This window comes from Serinus canaria, chromosome 1 (genome assembly GCF_022539315.1).
Source record: "Serinus canaria isolate serCan28SL12 chromosome 1, serCan2020, whole genome shotgun sequence".
NCBI lineage: Eukaryota > Metazoa > Chordata > Aves > Passeriformes > Fringillidae > Serinus > Serinus canaria.
In genome coordinates, this window is record NC_066313.1 from 103,464,181 (window position 1) to 103,482,755 (window position 18,575).

At 42.6% G+C, this 18,575-nt stretch overlaps 1 protein-coding gene across 1 annotated transcript; it reads right to left on the bottom strand.

The window, feature by feature from the left end:
• Nucleotides 1-15,855: 15,855 nt before the first annotated feature.
• Nucleotides 15,856-18,234, bottom strand: NR0B1 (nuclear receptor subfamily 0 group B member 1). The gene is made up of 2 exons (XM_009089639.4): nucleotides 17,673-18,234; nucleotides 15,856-16,100 (listed from the first exon to the last, which is right to left on the bottom strand). The coding sequence occupies exons 1-2, from the start codon at nucleotides 18,232-18,234 to the stop codon at nucleotides 15,856-15,858; spliced, it is 807 nt and encodes a 268-aa protein (XP_009087887.4).
• Between the last annotated feature and the right edge of the window lie 341 nt (nucleotides 18,235-18,575).

Genomic DNA, 18,575 nt, shown 5'->3' on the forward strand with positions numbered 1-18,575 from the left:
TACCATTACCACACATTTTTGAAGAATAATACTCAGGAAAAAAAAACTGAATTTTTTCCACTTTCGATTTTTAAATTAAAAAACTTGGAAGAAAAGAAAACAATATTCCTACATAGTGGCAAAAGTCACAACACTGTAGTCATTATCTTCTTGTATTTAATTTTGAAGGAAATTAATTTTACGAAATTATGATGCTGAAGAGAAAAGAATATGAGCTTGTAAGAACTTTTATTTTTGTTGTGAATTAATAAACATTCTTATAAACTTAAACATCAGTAAACTTCTCAATAAACTTAAATATCAGTAAACATTCACATGAAATAGCAGCTGAGGCAGTAGTGCATAAATTAATATGCATCAAAGGGCGAACAGGAGATGATCTGTTGATAGGCTGATCCATAAAGTTTGTATGCATAATTCAAATTATGTTTAGCAATTCATATATCTCAGTTATAGCCCCCTTTTATTGCCAAGTCACAGATTGTATTTGTTCAAGTATTAATATCACTTCTTTTCATGGCAAAGTTTAAACAATTCAGATGTCAAGTATTTGATCTGCCCATGAGTGCTTTAGAAATGGGCTGGGAATAAATAATGTAGCAAAGATTTTACAGAATACAAAGACAACAGAGAAACTTGTCACTGTTAGGTTTTTTTTCTTTTTTGGCAATATAACATCAGCACAACTTCAGCTCCTGGAGAGAGGCTTGTACTAAAACTGAGAAGTATTTCAGTTTTCAAGTTGATTACTTGAACATTACTGAGACATAAATGCCTGCAATTTGAGCAGTGAATAACGAGACTGCTGCCTATAGAAAAAGACTTGAAAAGGGCTGAGATACAGAACGTTTGTGTGTGGCATAGAAAGAATTTATATTTAGTAATTGAGAAGGAGTCTGACATATTCTGCTGACTTATTTGCATTTGATGTCCAGATAGGGGCAAATTGTTTTTCTTAATTAAAAAAATTTTGAGCTTTAGTCCTTTCAGCCCAAGATTTATAACATGGGCACAAAGTGACTCTGGTATCTGAGCCTTCAAGAACAGTCAGCAGCAAAAATGGCACAACAGTGTAACAGTGACAGATATCACAGAATGATATGTTCCCATTATATATCTGAGAACATGGATGGATTCAAGAACAAGGGGGGTGAAAGTAGAAAAGGAAGAGGCATACATCAGATTATTACACAACCATGCATTTCTCTGGTAGCTGGTGTAAGAAGTGCACTGAAGTTAGAATTCTAGAGAATTTAGATTTCACTAACTTTTTTTTTTGTTCAGTTGGTAGAATTCAGCTGGGTAGTTAAATAGGAAAGAGTACAGTCAGTTGGACTTTGAAGAGTCAGTATAAAGGTGATTATTATTGCCTAAGTGCCCTCTTATCACCAGATTTTAAACTAAACTATTTCTCTTACTCTACGACTTTGAGGAGTTTCTTCCAAGTAGAGACTGCCTGGGAGAGGCAAAATTAAGGTAATATATTGGTTTACTGAAAATTTATTAACCAGAAGAGAATATCCCATGGAAAATACTTTCCAAGTGTGTCCAAATATTTCACCTGCCAATAGTGACAGAAAAGTCCAATGGTAGAGCTGTACAAAATATGGAAATTCTGTTCCACAGAGAATTTCAAATTTTTCTTTGTTTTGATTGTAAATCAAACACAATTTTTTTACACAATCTGCAGGAGCTCAGTTAGGGGAGGAGAGAAAGAATTCTTTTTGTTAACCAAACCTACATCTTGCTACTTTATACTGATACTCATCAAAGCCAAATGTAAAATTAAAAACAAAGTGAGAAAAGCAATCTGAAAAAAATGCATCTCATGTCAGTGCCCTTAAGAAGGATATTTGACTATTAAAAAAAAAGGAATAGATTTCCTTTCAAATAAAACTGCTATCAAATGCACACAATTCCTGAAGCTTTAATATTGATAGAATCACATATTCTCAGAGGGTTTAGCTCTTCTGACTGAGAAGCTGCATCTAAAGAAAGGTAACCACTAGGGCCCACATATTAGGGAAAAAACCAAAAACCTCAGTTGAGCCACATGCCTGTGCTGCCTATAGGAACAGAAGATTCATGCAGCTGGATTGCTGCATGGGCCCCATGGAGACATTGGACTGTGTAGCCCTCAAAAATACGGCTGAGATACATCATATTTTTGAATATATTCTCCCTCTCTAGAGGCACAGTATGATTTACATAGTGCTCCAAATTAGTCATTTAATAAAAATAAAATAAGAAAAGTATTAAGCTTATTTGGAATTATTTTTGGACACTTTTAGTCACTTGGAATGAAATCCTAGTTATGCTGATTTTGCAGGGAGGCTTGATGATGATTTTTAAGAACTCATGACTTCTTTCATCCCTTAGTGTCTATTTCAGCACTGCAAACTTGCATTTAGCCTGCCTAGTCATTCAGATTCTCCCCTACTGACAAGAAGAGAATGATTTAATATTGTGAGGATAAGAGTAGAGATCCCAGAGCGTTACATATTTTTTTTTCTTTTGATTATGTGCTCTCATTTTCTTGTGATTTTGTCCCTTTGTCCTCTTCTATTTGATTTTCTTGCTGAGCATCCATTGTAATAAAGTGCCATGTTCAATGAAGTTGCAGGGAGCAATTTAAATAATAGCAGGTGTAGATGTGTAGGAATTTTGATTGTAATGCACTGCTGTGAAGAGCTCATGCATTTATAGTGCAGTATATTTCTGAAACCATTATGGCAATAAGCCAATCAACTCAAATGTGCCAGGGGCAGTGCTGCAAATGTACAGAGCTGATGGAATTCATTTCAGTCACTTATTCTTGAGGTAGGATTAGAGGAAATTTTGATCAGTTCATGCATCTCCAATTTGGCCTGCAGCTTTGAGCTCTGGCTGCAGCAGAGCTCTCAAGCTGAGCACAGATGGGGCTGGATAGTATCTGGGTGAGAAGCTTTCAAAAAAATCAAAATGCTGCAGTGTGTAGGTGTTGGTAACTCACTAGGCAGCACGCTTCCCTCGGGTCTGCTCCTTAAATTCCTGCCTTTCACCATGTTGGAAAATGCCAGCTTGTTAGAGGTATTTCCTTTGAAGATAAGAGTTAAGATCAAGTTCCTTATCAGTTGAAAATCCTATTGTATATTCTCTACTACTAGCCTTGATATTATGTCTAGCTTCCAGCTCTAGCAATTCCATTACATTCTGTCTGCTTTTTCCCATTTCACTTTCAAAAGGAGCAAGGTTAGGACAGCTGTCAATATAAAACAGCTATGACTACATTTTGCAGAGAATTAGTTGAGGCTATTTGTGTGAGAAGAAAAGGAGGGGGGGTTCTGGGTACTAGTCAAAACCCACTGCAAAAGCTCCCTTTCATACATAACTGTTGAGAAAATTTAGGACAGTTACTTTGATAGTATAATCTCTTCAAGTTATCCCTTATCTTGCAGTTCAAGTCAAGCCTTAATTTTCACACTACACCTTCAGCTGTGCTAGAGGAATTTGGTTAAAAGTTCAAGCACTGCAGCTGGGAGCACTTTCAGCATCTTATGCAGGTAAACATAACATGTCTTACAACTTCTATACTCCATGAAGCACCAGCTCACCCACTGGACACAAAGTTGAACAAGAATTTGTATCGAATGGTCTGGGGCAAAGTAGAAAAGGCCATTTTGTTCAGGTGCTTAACAGCATTTCTTACCCCCTGGTTTTAACACTACTTTGAGTCTAGGGTAGGTGTCTCTCAGATCCACTTCTAACATATTTGCCACTTAGGAAACTCTGTGATGCTCTTCAAGCATGAAGGAGGTTTTCACTGAGCTCTCTCACACCACAACTGTGCAAGGAAGCTGGGGAGGGTTTGGTGCTCAGAAGCTCAGCTGAAATAGGGCTGGGGACAGGGGTGGGCGAAGTGGCACCACGGCTGTGTGAAATGTCAGTCGTGCCACGGGCCAAGATCTGCTCAAGTTGCTTCTCCAGCCTGTAGAAAAGTCAGTGAAGTTGCATGAATGTATGTATAGCAACTGAGAGCCTCATCTCAGCCTGAATTTGATAAGCTGATGACCTTGCTTTGTAATTATCATTGACTTTTTTCTGCTTCACATTGTTTGCAGGTTAAATGTGTTGGTCAAGGCATAGTGGAGGAAGTATAGGTGGCACTGTGAAGTTACAGGGAGGAGCATCACTTTTATAAAGTACTTAAGAATCAAAATGCACCCATTGACACGCCATCATCACATCTCAGTAACCCGCCCCCAAAACTAACAAATGTAGACAAGATGATAACTGATGTAATTTTGGTGAAAATATCTGTGATCTACCAAAATTTAATCAAGAGATGTTATCATCCTGAACTTCTTCAGAGAAATACAGAAAAAAATATTTTCTGTAGTGGTGGAAGTGCATTTTGAAAGATGGGAGATAAAGCAGCCTAACATGCAAATAATATCTGTAGTAGAATGGCCCTAGCTATCATATATTACTAAAAAAAAAGCACATGGGATATCTCAGAAGGCAGAAGCTTAAGATCTCTTTTCTTCTCTCACAGCTGAGAGATTTTCTGTCTTACTGAATTTTTGGTCCCTGTAGTTACAAGACAAAGTGAACGTGTTAGTTGTCTGAGAAAAGCTCACCTGCACACCCACGAGAGGGCCCAGAGGGACAATGGAGCAGAGACAGCCCAAATAACTCTGGCCAGCCAGCCCCAAGCCCACCCCTGCAGCCATAAACCCAGAGGAGCACAGAGGGACCACATCAGGCAGGGGCACATCCCAATTCAAGACTCAAGAGGGAAGGGAATCCTGTCTGGACCTCGTCCAGGGCTGCCCCAGCAGAGCCTCAGTCCCAGTGTCCAGGTGTGAAAATTGTCACCATGAGTCACTGGGGGCAACTGCCTGAGCCATCTTTTGGACAAAGGATGGCCCCTGTCTAGGGGTGGGGCACATCATAGGATGTAAGGGAAGAACATTTAGCACAGGATTTCTATGGGATTCTTAAGGGAGGATTCAAAGATGAAAAAAAGGAAAGGATTTGGAGAGTTTGAGGGGGAAGAAGGGAGCAAAAAGGTCCATGAACACATAGGCCAGGTCTGTGCAGTTGTCTGTTCCTCTGATGATCATCATAGTCTGCCTCTCTACTTATTAAAGTCCACCTTCAAGCACTTTCCAGCAAGGGACTTTTCATCCTCTGTGTGTCCTTGCCTGCCTGCCAGTGAATCTGTGCTGCCTGGAGTGGAGCTGCATCCCTAGGAGCCCCATGGGCAGGTACCCTCAGCTGGGGAGGCTGAGCAGCCCTGCTGCTGGCTGGATCCACCCTGTGCTCCTGGACCCCATGGATGGTCTGCAGCCCTGCCCAGCCAGCCAGGGAGCAGGACAGGGCTGGGGGTGCTGCCTGTGCTTCGGGAATGCCCTGGGTGTCTGTCACTGACCTGCACTGCCAGACATCTCGACACGTGCCCTGTGCCTGCTGAATTTTTCAGGTGGTTATCAGTTGGATCTGGGGACACAGAGTGGCAGCAGCCCTGTCTTCCTCAAGCTGTCAGGTCCAGCACCATACACTTTATATATCTAGAATTTCCAATTCCAAATACCTCCAAGAGAATGACCAGCAGTTTTATCAAGTCTGAGCAGATCTGCTGCTTAGCTTCCTGAAGGCAGCCCTTTCCTTTTTATTTCACTTGTCAGAAGAAATGTCTACCCTGAGAGCCCACTGGTCACCATGATTGCCATGAGTTTCTCACTTGGTGCTGGCAGCCTCAGTGTGCAGATTTAAAAATCCCTGTTAAACTCTTCAAATACATGAATACATCTCAATGTACCCTGCCACTTAAGAGTTAGATCATGAAATGTCAGACAGCTGAGTTACAAATGGAAGAAGGTTCTTCAAGTTGCAAAATATCATTTTCAAAACTCCGTGTGTAGAAGTGGTTTTTCTTCAAAGTTAATAACTAGGGCCATTAATGAGGACTTGCTCAGGTACACAAAATTTATGTGAATGCATGTCCCTGTGATAGTACTGGAAAGTGTTCAGCAGGAACCATACCAATATTAGTATGCAAAATATTTTTTAGGGAGCAAACTCTTAAAACTAAGAAAAAAAATAATCAATAGAGATTTTAAAAATCAGATTTTAAGGTAAACCACAGGGTGTCACAGAACAGAATAGATTAAAATATTGACTTTCATGAAGCAGCACTGTAAGTTACAGATGATTTATATTCATTGTAGAGATTACTGAAGAAAAAAACCCATAGATGTTTAAAAACCTTAATTGGCTATTCCAGTCAAGAGCGAGAGAGAAAATAAGCCTGTTATTAAAAAGTACATGAGCAAGAAAGAAAGCTTCTGATAATGTCAGCATGGATCCAAATCATTCTTCTACAGGCTTATGGTGAATATTGATTAGTGTAATTTCCCTGCCTTTTGGACTGTGCTTTTTCTCACATTTCTCTAAGGAAGTTTCAAAACAGTCTTCAGTTGAGGGTTTTTCTTCTCATTTCTTAGTATGCATATGAACAGCATCTGCTTTCTTCCCCAGCAATAGCAATGATAGGTTTCTGCTGCCTCAGTTCTAACCAGTTTAATGTGCTGAAAGCACAGTGTTGCACGATAACAGCAATTCTGCAGAGCAAAATGTTGATGGAAATGGCAGGCTGCTGTTAGAGGCAATGATGGGGTTATGGGAAGCCCAGATTTCCTGTGAAAGGAATCAGTGAGGGTCTCTGGGAAAATATGGAGCAGCAACATCTGTGTTTCACTAAGCTTTCATGAGGGAAAATGTTCTGGATGTATTTTATTACAGGTTTTTGATGAAACTGAGATGGCACCACTGAATACATCCAAGATTAGAAACGTTAACATTTCCTTCACCACACTTGGGAGCTGCTTTTGACAGAGTATGGCATAGCAGACACAGGGAGACCTGCTGTGTAGCAGATTTTGCCAGGCTCTGTAGCAGCCATCATATGCTCCTTTAATCTTTTTGCCTTCTTTTTATTTTATTTCATTTTTCCTCTTCTCCAGCAAAATTCCTGATGTAGAAAAGCCTGTGTTGTTGTGAAGTAAGAGGTCTGCAGAAATGATAGTGTTTCACTTTTGTTGTGAAGCATTCTTCTTGTTGCAAACAAAATTAGCTGTTTTCCTTTCATATTCTCTGCATACTAATTCCAGGGGAACTGCTATGTTACACATGATCTTGGTTCCTTTTCCTTTCTTTGTTTAAGACAATTTAAATAAGTAAATTAAAACCCACCATAAAGTACAACCTATTTGTCTCAAGAAAACAAAATAATGGTCATTGAGACAATGGAATATGCTGATGGTGCAATGAACTGCTTTTCATAGATTCAGGGCAATTAGGCACTGCAAACTATCCATCCACCAAGCTCATCCACCCACACTGACAGTTTAAGAACAGTCCCACTAGGGAATTTCTAAGTGTTTTGAGCAGTCTTATTTTTAAATTTCACAAGTGTCAAGACCACCTTGAAAAAAGAAAGTCCAAGAGATATTTCAAATATAACTGCATATAACATCAAATACTACAACCAGAAAAGTACAGAAAAGTATAGTTAGAAAAGTATAAATGCAATCTGTGCAGAATGTTTAGAACTGAAGCTAGAAAATATGTTTTAACCATGATTATTGATTGTCAGAAAGTGCTAGAGTGATATAAAAGAAGTACTTGTAAAAATGTTTAGAAAAGGTTCATTGTGATGTTTAAAAACCAATGACAAGATAATGTAAATGGATCATAGAAGACTATAATACTTAATTTGTATTTTTTTCTATTCCAGTAGAAAATCTGTGAGTTGTAGTTCAGGAAAGATGCTGACCAATTGGGTGTGTAGAGGAGGTTCTAGGGAACATGAGTGATTGAAAGAATACTGGTAAAAGGCTTTCCACAAATATAAGTTTAACAGCCTTCAAATATACAAGGGTCTTCTGCCACAAAGTTTGTCCATGTGGCTGGTGAATAATATAAGAAAAAGGGAGATTATGCTACAATATAGAAGGGCCAGCTCAGATGCCTGGAAAACCTTAGGATTTTAAGGGTAGCAACACAAAAATAGACTGAATGGAGGTGTCATAGGGTCCCCATCACTAGAATGTTTAAAGACAGATTAGACAAGCTCTTGCCATGTATGACACGGTGTACAATTCATCCTGTCAGGACAGGAGGATGGATTAGATGATGCCATGAAATCCCTTCCAGCCATATGACTATGTAGAAGAACAGAATGTACAACCACTGTAATTTATAGCCTGTTTCAGCTTTACTGCTTCTCTTCATATTTTTTTCTTGTCACCTTTACTGTTCTGTGATAAAATAACTGATGGAGAATGGGGTTATTTGCTGAATTACTTCTATGGTTTGCATTAAGGAAACACTGAAACCACAGCAACTCCAAGAACACTGGACTCTTCAGGAGCCAGGCAAAACTAAATAAGCTGTGCCTCCTTCATGATATCAGTAATTGCTTTACACTTACAAGGGCTCTATGTTTGTCCCATAAACAAGGTAGAAAATACTTTCAAATATTTGTTCCAACATGCAAGATAGTGACAAGGAGGGAAAGACATGGATAACAGAAACATGGATTGCTCAGTACTGAGAAAAAGAATGGTCTACAACTTCCCCAATGCATCTGGAGAAAGCAGATGTGTGGGGTTGTCCAGAGCAACAACCTGACTGGAAGGAGCCACACCTTCCTTTCAGCCCACATACCTGATGTATTTCCCATAAAAACCAAAGCACTGTGAGGGAGGGAGGGAAGAAGAGAACTGAGAGAGGAAACTGCAGGCATCACACTGTGGTTTCATCCCAGAGCAGAGCTGGGCTGTAGCTTGGGTGTGCCTCTGGTTACAGGAGGGCACACTTCTAATTGAGCTGGAATCGTTCTGAGCAGGGTTTCTAGACAGAATAATTAGTTCCAGCTGATGGCCATTAAGTGTCTTAGAGTTCAGCTGTAGGATGCACCCATCTTAATTCAAAGTGTTAACTAGGCTGGGATAATTTGACCACAGAAAATGCCAGTGAAAGCTTTCTGTTCTCAACTCAAAATCTCACAAATTATAGGGAGGACATGTTGAAAATCAGTTTAAGGGTGGTAACTTCTTGAGTTTTGGGACTCCTTTATCAGAACCCACTAAAGCATCGTTCTTACTTCCCTCATTTTCTGCACAGATTAGCATGTCTGGAAATCAGCTAGAAATAGCTTATAAATTACAGGTCATAAATGCTATCTCAGCCATTTGATCTCGTTTGGGAACAGCTGAAATTCCCAGCTCAGATGACCTCAGATACCACTGCAACAGGATTTTGTTCTCTTTACCTTGTTTGAGACTCAGTTGATGGAGAATCAGGACTTCCACCAAATTATTCTAGAGTTAGAAATGCAGCACTGCTCCTCAGCTTTCTGGAAGATCTTCTTAAAGATCTCCTCCAGCTCTGGTTCTTCAGGACACCAAACTGTACTCAACAAGAAGTAGTACACTGAATAGTGCTGCTGGCTAAGTTGCAATATTTTGAAGACAGAGTCATATCTATTCCTATATCACCCTGATCTGGTAAAGATAGCATGGGAAAGGAAAAAATAAAAAATTAAAGCCCCTATAATAATAATAATGATAAAACCCCTTAGTTCCAGTAGTGATTTTTTTGGTCATTTGATCAGTCAAACCTATCTGCTCATTCCAGTTTCAAAGAGACAAAATAAACTGGATTGTCTCTTTCTCTGAAAAACAGACTCATTTTCTTCAGCTAGTTCTCACTTAGAGATGGCAGATATTAGTTGTGTACTTAAAACTTGGAACTGCAGGCCTGCTCCCAGGGTAAATGTAGTTACGTGTACAAAAGGGTTTTTTTAAATGTTTTTTCTCTATGTTTGGAGTCTTTACTGACTTTTTTGTTATTTCCATTAACTCAGCCCTGCTAGAAGAACAGGATATGAATTGTCCTGCTACATTTTGCTATGTGTGTGTGTGTGTTTGGGTATGTGCCTATGTGAGAAGCTTCATTATGGTCTCAGCTGGAAGAAGAGGGCTGATGGTTTCCCAGAAGTGAGGGTGACTCTGAAGTTTCACTTTACAAACTGTAGTGATTGACAGTTCAGTGTGTAACTTGAATCAAACCTTGTTCTGCAAGGTGCAAATCCATTTTGCCACCTTACAGTAGGGATGCTTGGATCAAAAGGAACCTGGAGATTTTGTGTCTCTCCATCCTGTCCAGTCACAGCCCAGGTGCCCCAACAAGACTGGATGTTAAATTTTCAGACAGCTCAGTTTCAGCAAGGTGAAATTCATCCCATGTGACTAAACAGTGAGTGCTTCTATACAATTAAAGAACAGGTTCTTTTTTTCTAAGCCTGAAATGACTATAACTTCTCTTATACAAAAAAAAAGTAAATAACATAACTACACACAGAACAAAAAGGGTCTGTGTGTGACATATGTTTGCACAACACTTGTGTGGGTATTTACTACATCTAGGCATGTTGTGAATGTGTAAATGAAGCTGGACCAATTTCATACTGACACAAGCAGTGAAATGACTACCCATTCCTATCAACAATGTAAATGATTTGTGGATTTGCATAGAGCTAATAAGTTATAGCCCTGTGACCTCACAGAGCTTGTATATTTAGGAATATTTTTGTCCAAGTTCCTCTGACAGTCTCTGTTTGTCTCAGCTATTGAATTTTACTCATGTACTTTCAGATTTAAAATACTCCACTTCCATAATTTAAAGTAAATATTAGGAGTCCTAAGACAATATGTGTGTTCAAACCTCAAGCTGCATCTCAAAATTTCAAAAATTTTTGATATAATATTTGCTTGCACTGTTCAGGACTTTTTTTCAGTGAATTAAAACCTGATAAATTGCAATGCCCAGGAGGTCCACTAGAGGAATCAGTTCTGTCTGAAAAGAGATGAAAGTGACTGACTACCATAATTTCAAGCCAGTATATGAGGCCAATTCAAAACAAGAAAATTTAAGCTGCAGAATCTCACCATTGGTGGGAAAGTTACTACTCATTAGGCATTAACAATGTTCCCAGTCTGCCCACAACAGCAAAATGCTGCAAAGTTTAAGGCAAACTATTAGAAAGGTTACCAAAACAAAGGTTACATAGTAAACTTGGAAAAGTAAGATTATAAATAAGTGCTATGCTTTTCCTTATCTAAAAGAAGCACTCATACAACTGAAAATGCAACTTGGTTTTTAAATTATCCTTTCTCAGATCTCTTCAGAGTGAAGGACATGGCAAGGCTGCTCTGGCACATGGTGCTTTGTGATTAGAAGCCAGTGTCTGGACTGCTGGAGGGGCAGGGCTGGCCAGGAGCAATGGGAATCTCTGCTGAGCTGCGTGGGAATGGCTCTTTGCACAGCACTGCCTCTGCCTGAGACACCCTGTAGGGATTGCAGGATTAAATTGCTTGGGATGCTGCTCTTAGTTAAAATATCCCTAACACCCTGGAGGGCTGAAAAAAAATGGTGCCTGAAATGACAGGGATAGAGAGCAAACAGAGAAAATGCTAAAATATCCTCAGAAGCCATGTCAATATCTGATCTGAAAAGCAGTCTTTACTGGCACATTGAGGAACATGACAAGAAATTCTGTGCTGCCTGTGACAGGGCAGAGCTCCCAGCACAGGGCAGAGCCCCCAGCACAGGGCAGAGCTCCCAGTACAGGGCAGAGCCCCCAGCACAGGGCAGAGCCCCCAGCACAGGGCAGAGCCCCCAGCACAGGGCAGAGCCCCCAGCACAGTGTTCACAGCACAGGGCAGAGCTCCCAGCACAGGGCAGAGCCCCCAGCACAGTGTTCACAGCACAGGGCAGAGCCCCCAGCACAGGGCAGAGCCCCCAGCACAGTGTTCACAGCACAGGGCAGAGCTCCCAGCACAGGGCAGAGCTCCCAGCACAGTGTTCACAGCACAGGGCAGAGCTCCCAGCACAGCACTGCTCAGCATCAGGCAGTGCTGGAGGCTTTTATCTCCACAGGAGTCCCAGGCAGCTGGCAAAGAGCTCTCACAGACTACCTGAGGCTATGGGAGGGTCTTGACCTGCTCCCCCTTCTTCTAGTAAAGGCCACATTACTAAGAAGCTCCTTTAATGGCCACTTTGCTTTCCACCCTGCCTTCCTGAGGCCTCCAGAGCTTTATCCCCTATTCCTGCTGCCCTGGACGTCCAGAGACATCACCCCTTGTGCCACAGCAGGGGCCATGGCCATCTGAGGCTGTCTGAGCCAGAGTTCACCCACCCTGCACAGGACAGAAAAGGATCTAGCTCAGTGCTTCTCCCACCCAGCAGAAAAACCTGCTGCAGAGCACCCAGGGCCAAAGATCTGAGTAGTTTTGCTTAAATTCTGCAATCATTGCACACTGCTGAAGGCTGAGGAGCTCAATCTTCACCCCTGCACTGCTGCCATCAGGGGCCCTTCTGCAGCTGCAGCAGGGGAGAGAGCAGGGGAGAGAACAGGGAGAGAGCCAAGAGAGAGCAGGGAGAGAGCCGGGAGAGAACAGGGAGAGAGCCGGGAGAGACCGGGAGAGAACAGGAGAGAGCAGGGAGAGAACATGGAGAGAACAGGAGAGAACATGGAGAGAACAAGGAGAGAACAAGGAGAGAACAGGGAGAGAGCAGGGAGGGAACAAGGAGAGAACAGGGAGAGAGCAGCCCACCTGTCCCAGCAGGTCATGGGGATGCCCTGTGTCCTCTTCAGTGTCAGCTTCTGGGGTGGGCTCTTCCCTGCTCTGCAAATCCCCTGGACTTGACAGATGAGTCCTCCCACAGTGACCTTTCTGGCCAGCCTCTGGCTTGGTTTGTGAGTTACAATCTCTCTCCAGCTCCAGCTCCTAGCACATTGTCCCCACACTGAAATCAGACCCTTCCCCACTGCATTCCAGAACCACACCCAGCTCTTCATTCTTGCATAGTTCTTCCAAGTCTTCAGCTTGGATACTCCTACAAAGCTCTTTTTAATGTCTTGCTTTGTCATTCCTCTTACTCTGGCCTACAAAAAGACACTTCTTTTTTTTTTTTGCCAGTTCTCAGCAAAAACCTTGACAAATTTGTTTTCCCATTCAGATTTCCTACTTACCATTCCCAGGTGCTTCCATTAGAATAAACAACTGAATGACTAACAGTATTGCTGGTCCAAGAGAAATATGATAGAGTACAGTTCAAGGTGGATTTGCAGTACACATTTTTCATGACAACTTCAGAAAATTAAGTAGAATATAGAATTTGTAGAGACATCAAACCTGGGAATATGGGCAGGTACCCCTGAGTCATGAAAACTGCAGTATTTAATGGCACAATAGACCCAAGATGTCTCAAGGTGACTGTTCAGCTGAAAATGCTGGCCTGTGACCAAGGCTCAGCTATTACAGTTAATTGTCAGGACTAGTTACTGCAAACAAGTCTCTTCTGCCACTTAGCAGAGAAGTCTGAGCACTAGTGTGAGTATTCATGAATTCCATGTGGCAATGAAATTGTTTCAGTCTGAGGCTCTTTGAGCTCTCTTTAGTCCTTACCCAAGATGCACCACCTGCCAATAACCACTGCCTAAATGTTTTAGTGTCACCGACATGTTTTATGAAAAATCCTTTCCTTAGGATTTTTCCCCTCCTGAGAAACTGAGAGGCCTCAGGAACAAACTGTAAACAATTCTTATCTGCTGCTGTGGAATGCAACAGGGGGAATCTGTGATTGGCCTCATTTGGCTGTTTGCAATTACGGGCCAATCACAGTTCACCTGTCCGGCCGGTCTCGGTCTGAGAGAGAAGTCTTTGTTATTCATTCCTTTTATATTCTTAGCTTAGCCTTCTAGTGAAATCCTTTCCTCTATTCTTTTAGTATAGTTTTAATATATTATCTATCATATAATAATAAATCAAGCCTTCTGAAACATGGAGTCAACTTTCTCGTCTCTTCCCTCATCCTGGGACCCTTGTGAACAAGACCACATTTTAGCATCATGCTTTCTGCTTCTGTGGAAAGGTTTCTTTGTCAGACATCCTTGAAAATTAACCAATGTGAGCTCATACACTGCCTACAAAGAGGGAAACATAGATACATGTTTGTGTTACAGAGATACCAGGTAAGTTCAAAAGCTATTGTAAACTCACAGAACGTTTACCCATGCACAATAAATACTACCCACATGGAGATGTTTGTTACAGGTGTGCATATACGTGTGTATACATATAAAATGATCAACCTAATATAAAAACTAAGCCTGCTCTATTATGGTCTGAACTGATCTGAAGTCTGGTAGTAAAGATCACTTTACTTATTTTTTCTTCTTTTGAATTTTCAGGAAGTTCCTCAAGCCTACAGAAAGTTATGTGAGCAGCAGAGAACTGCTCATTTATGGACCACCATTGTTTTTTGGGATGGGGGTTGTGTTTCTTGCTCAGTTATTTCTCCTCAGTGACAGTGTCAAAGCCCATGAGGAGATCCTAAGTTCCATGGCAATACAGAACCCAGTTATATTTCTGAATGAACTTGTACACCTAGGAATGTTTGGTTATTTCTCAAACAATTTCTGCTTCCCATCAGTTTTATCTGGGTAGGTACAAGACAAGAGTGCCCCTGCTCCTTACCTTAGCAGGAGCTGTGATTGTCCTCTGTGCAAGGAGGCAGCAGAAGAAAGCTCTTCCAGCTCCTTCCTCTCTCCCCACCTCCTATTAAGGAGAGTAACTCCTTCAACTTTATAAATTGTGTTTTAAAAACCAACTGTTGCTAGTGGTTAATATATGTCTGAACAATATGTGGAGTTACTGATACCTTTTACTTTAGGAACACTGTCACACTTCACTTTCCATTTCCTTACAAATGTTCCCCTGGGGAAAAGCTAGAAGATTGAATGCAAAGAAAGGAAAACTGTGAGACAAATCCCCCTTAAATAACTGATTTTCCCTTTCTAGTTTTATTTTTACAACGGGGTATTTTTCCAATGAAAACACAATGACTTTAGGAGAAAGGATCAAGTCCAAGAAAAATAACATAAAATAACATAAAATAAAATAAAATAAAATAAAATAATGTTAAGCTCTATGCTTAATTAGGACATTGTCACATGTCAAATTGTGGCAAATTGTGATGGAAGTACCTGTGGAACACCATGTTTCAGCATAATAATTTGGTTTGTCAGTAGGAATAAGTAGTCTGGAGAATCTGACTTCTGAAGTCCCAGTTTGCAGTTATCTAGATGAAATAAAAGTGTGGAGTCCACCCTGCTAGTTCTCCTGACCCTAATCAGCATTTGCATATTTTTGGAGGGGGTTTTTATTTGCTTGTTGTTCTGGGGAAATATTTATTTTATTTTCCTGGAGCCAAAATGTGTTGAATGTAATTTTTAACTGCAAATATTAGAGTTGATGAAGCTACCTTAAGGTTCATTAAGACTCAAAATACTCCTAACAATATTCCCCATACAGGAGAAAACCTTGGGTGAATATTTAATAACCTTCACAGATTTGACCCTGTTAAAGTCAATAGAAGTAATAAGAATAGCAGTAAGACTGTGCTTATTTTGAAAAACCAGGGATTACTCACCTTGAAAGTACAATATAATAAATATGTTCTTTATTCTAGGCATGGTAAAAGAATAGCCACTCAACTTTGGATATGAACATTCTCTACAACCTTAAAGCTTGTTTTGATGACTATAACCTTATTTCAAAACCACTGTGTTTAATAAAAATTACTTCCAGAACTTGAAGAATATTTTATTATGTAATACAAAAATACTATCTATGTAAAAACAATAAGTTAGTTTATTTACAATACTTTACACTATCCTGCTCTGGGGCTTCCTTTGCACTGGACTTCTTGTCATTATTTTACACACCTTTATAATTTTAATTATAATTTTGCACAAAGCATTTCCAAAAGCATGTCATCCATGTTCACTGCTCCAATGATGGGCCTGAAGAATAACTCAGCAACCACATTAGCATTAATAGATCTTAACAAGGAGAGAACGACATTCAGCTTGGCAAATCTGGCTTCATCACCTCTGTGAATGAGTCTGACATGTTCATTTAGAGCTTGTTGTGCTTCCCTCTGCAATCCTTCAATGTACTGAGTACACTGCAGTCCAGGAAGATCTGAAAAGATAAATAAATTATTTTGTTTACATATTGTTGTTTATAAGACAACATTATTCTTACAGAACAACTCCTAACAGCTCACAGACTGCAATTATCACTCAAGGAAAGAAGCAAATTAAATTGCTAGAGGACTTCTTGTTTGCAAAGTCAACATGCCAAATTTTATTGGGCAGGTCAAATTCTTATCATCCTGGTGTTCTGGATATTTAATGCTCTTCTTCTCAAACCTGAAACATGATGTTTGTCAACATTCACTTAGGTGTTAAACAAATTAGTTGATAAAAACTTTGATTGAAGAATGCTCTCCAAAACACCATTACTGTGGGGAAGGCAACAAAAATATCTTTTTCAGATTTTCATTTCTAAAAAAATGCGTTGTTTACATTTAAGGCTTCTTTTGACTGCTGTTTCTACTCCAGTTTATAAGTGGCAAGAAGTACTGACTCCAACATGAGAGAGGAAGTTTCCCAATGAACCACAGTAAGGATACTGAAAGATGGAAGGTGAAGAATTAAGGTTACATGTGACCACAGAATCATTTTGGATGGAAAAACCTCCAAGATCAGTGAGTCCAACCACTAACCTAACAGTGCCAGGTCCACCACTAAACCATGCTCCTGAGCAACATATCTTCACATTTTTGAACACTTTCAGGGATGGTGATTCAACCACTTCCCTGGACAGCCTGTTCCAGTGCTTGACCACCCTTTCAGAGAAGAAATTTTTCCTTCCAGAAAAATGCCTCTGTCTTTTTGCATTAGACCAGCTTCCAAATTTGACTTGTGTAACATAAGCTTCACCTTAACTATTGTAACTTTTTCCCTCTTATCTGTATAGAAAGCAATGCTACAAAAGCAGGATGATAAATGCAAAGTACCACTACAGGAACCTAACCATCAATAACTACCAGTCTGGCAGCAGGAGCACCAGCAGAGCCCTGTCCCACTTTCACAGGATGCTGCCATCCTTGGGAAGAGCCATATCCAGCCTGCCAGCTACCTTTCAGGTCAGTCACCGACGCGATAATAAGACGCTTGGTAGAGCCGCATCTATGGGAGTCTCCACAAAGAGAGATGGCAAAAAACCCTCCCGATCACAACGGCTACACCAAAAGCCACAGCAGCACTTTGTTGCTGGAAGCCCCGAGCCTTCCCTGCTCTGCGGGGCGCGCAGACCTCCGGGCACGGCACGGGCAGAGCCGCTACCCTCGGGCCGTGCAGTGGAGGTTCCCTCTGAGGGAAACGAGCAAGGAGCCGCTGCTGTCTCCCAGCCTTCTCTAACCGGCTGCCAGGCGCCTGGAATTCGCTTTGTTCGTGGAAAGCATCTGTGGAAAGCGCCAGCCCTCGGGACCCCAGACCGAGCTGCCGCCGCACCCCGTCCCTGCCTGCGGCCGGGGTCTTGAGGAAGGGGCAGAAGGTGAAACCTTGCTCCGCGTCCCTCTCCTCCAGTACCTGTTTCACCCTGCAGAAAGCCCCGGCTCTGCCCCGCTCCCTGGGGATGCAGGCGGGCTCTCCCCGCCCTCCTCGCTGCCCTGTGGCAGAGACCCCGCTGCCCCGCCCGGCCACTCACCCGGGTTGAAGAGCACCGTCCCCTTGAGGTAAGCGTACTCTTTGGTGCTGATGTCCAGGCTCCAGCACTTGGCCAGGAAGCCCTTGATAGCCTGGATCTCGCCGGCCGAGGGCAGGTGCGGGCCGTGGTGCGGCCGGCCCGGTGCCGGTGCCGGTGCAGGTGCCCGCTCGCCGTGCTGCCGGGCGGTGAGGATGCGCTGCAGCATGCTGGGCTCCGCGCTCTCCACCGTCTCCAGGTGCACCCGGTCCTGCGCCAGCCCCAGCAGCAGCAGGGGCGCCCAGCAGCTGCGGACCAGCAGCAGCTGCTCCTCCAGCGGCAGCTCCTGGAAGCAGGGCACGTTCTGGACGAAGCGCAGCGTCTTCACCAGCACGGCCGAGGCCGCCTTGCAAGCCACCTGCGGGCTCCGCAGGGCCACCCGCCGCCGCGACCCGCACGGGCAGCCACGGGGCGCCGGCCCGGCCGGCGGCACCGCCCGCTCCTCGCTGCGGAGGATGCTGTAGAGGATGCTGCTGTGCCGCCGGCCCTCGGCGCAGCAGCGGCAGCAGCGCTCGGCGCACGCCATGGCACCCGCGGCTCCGGGGGCCGGGCTGAGCCGCCGGGAGGCTCGGCGGGGCGGTCCCTGCCTCCTGGTCCCGCCGGCAGACGCGCACCGCTCGCCCTCTGCCCGGCTCCTTAACTTATTTATAGGCGGCGGGGGTGTGTGCGTGTCTATGTGTGTGTGTGTGTGTGTGTGTGTGTGTGTGTGCAGCCGCAGGCGCTGTGCCGGCCGTTCACTCTCTACTGGCTGGAAAAGAGGCGGGGGGGAAGGAGGGGAGATGAAAAAACAACCAAACCCTCCTCCTCCTTCCCTGAGACTGCGATACGCGGGGGGAGCCGGCGAGCCGGCCGCCTCTGCCCTTAGGC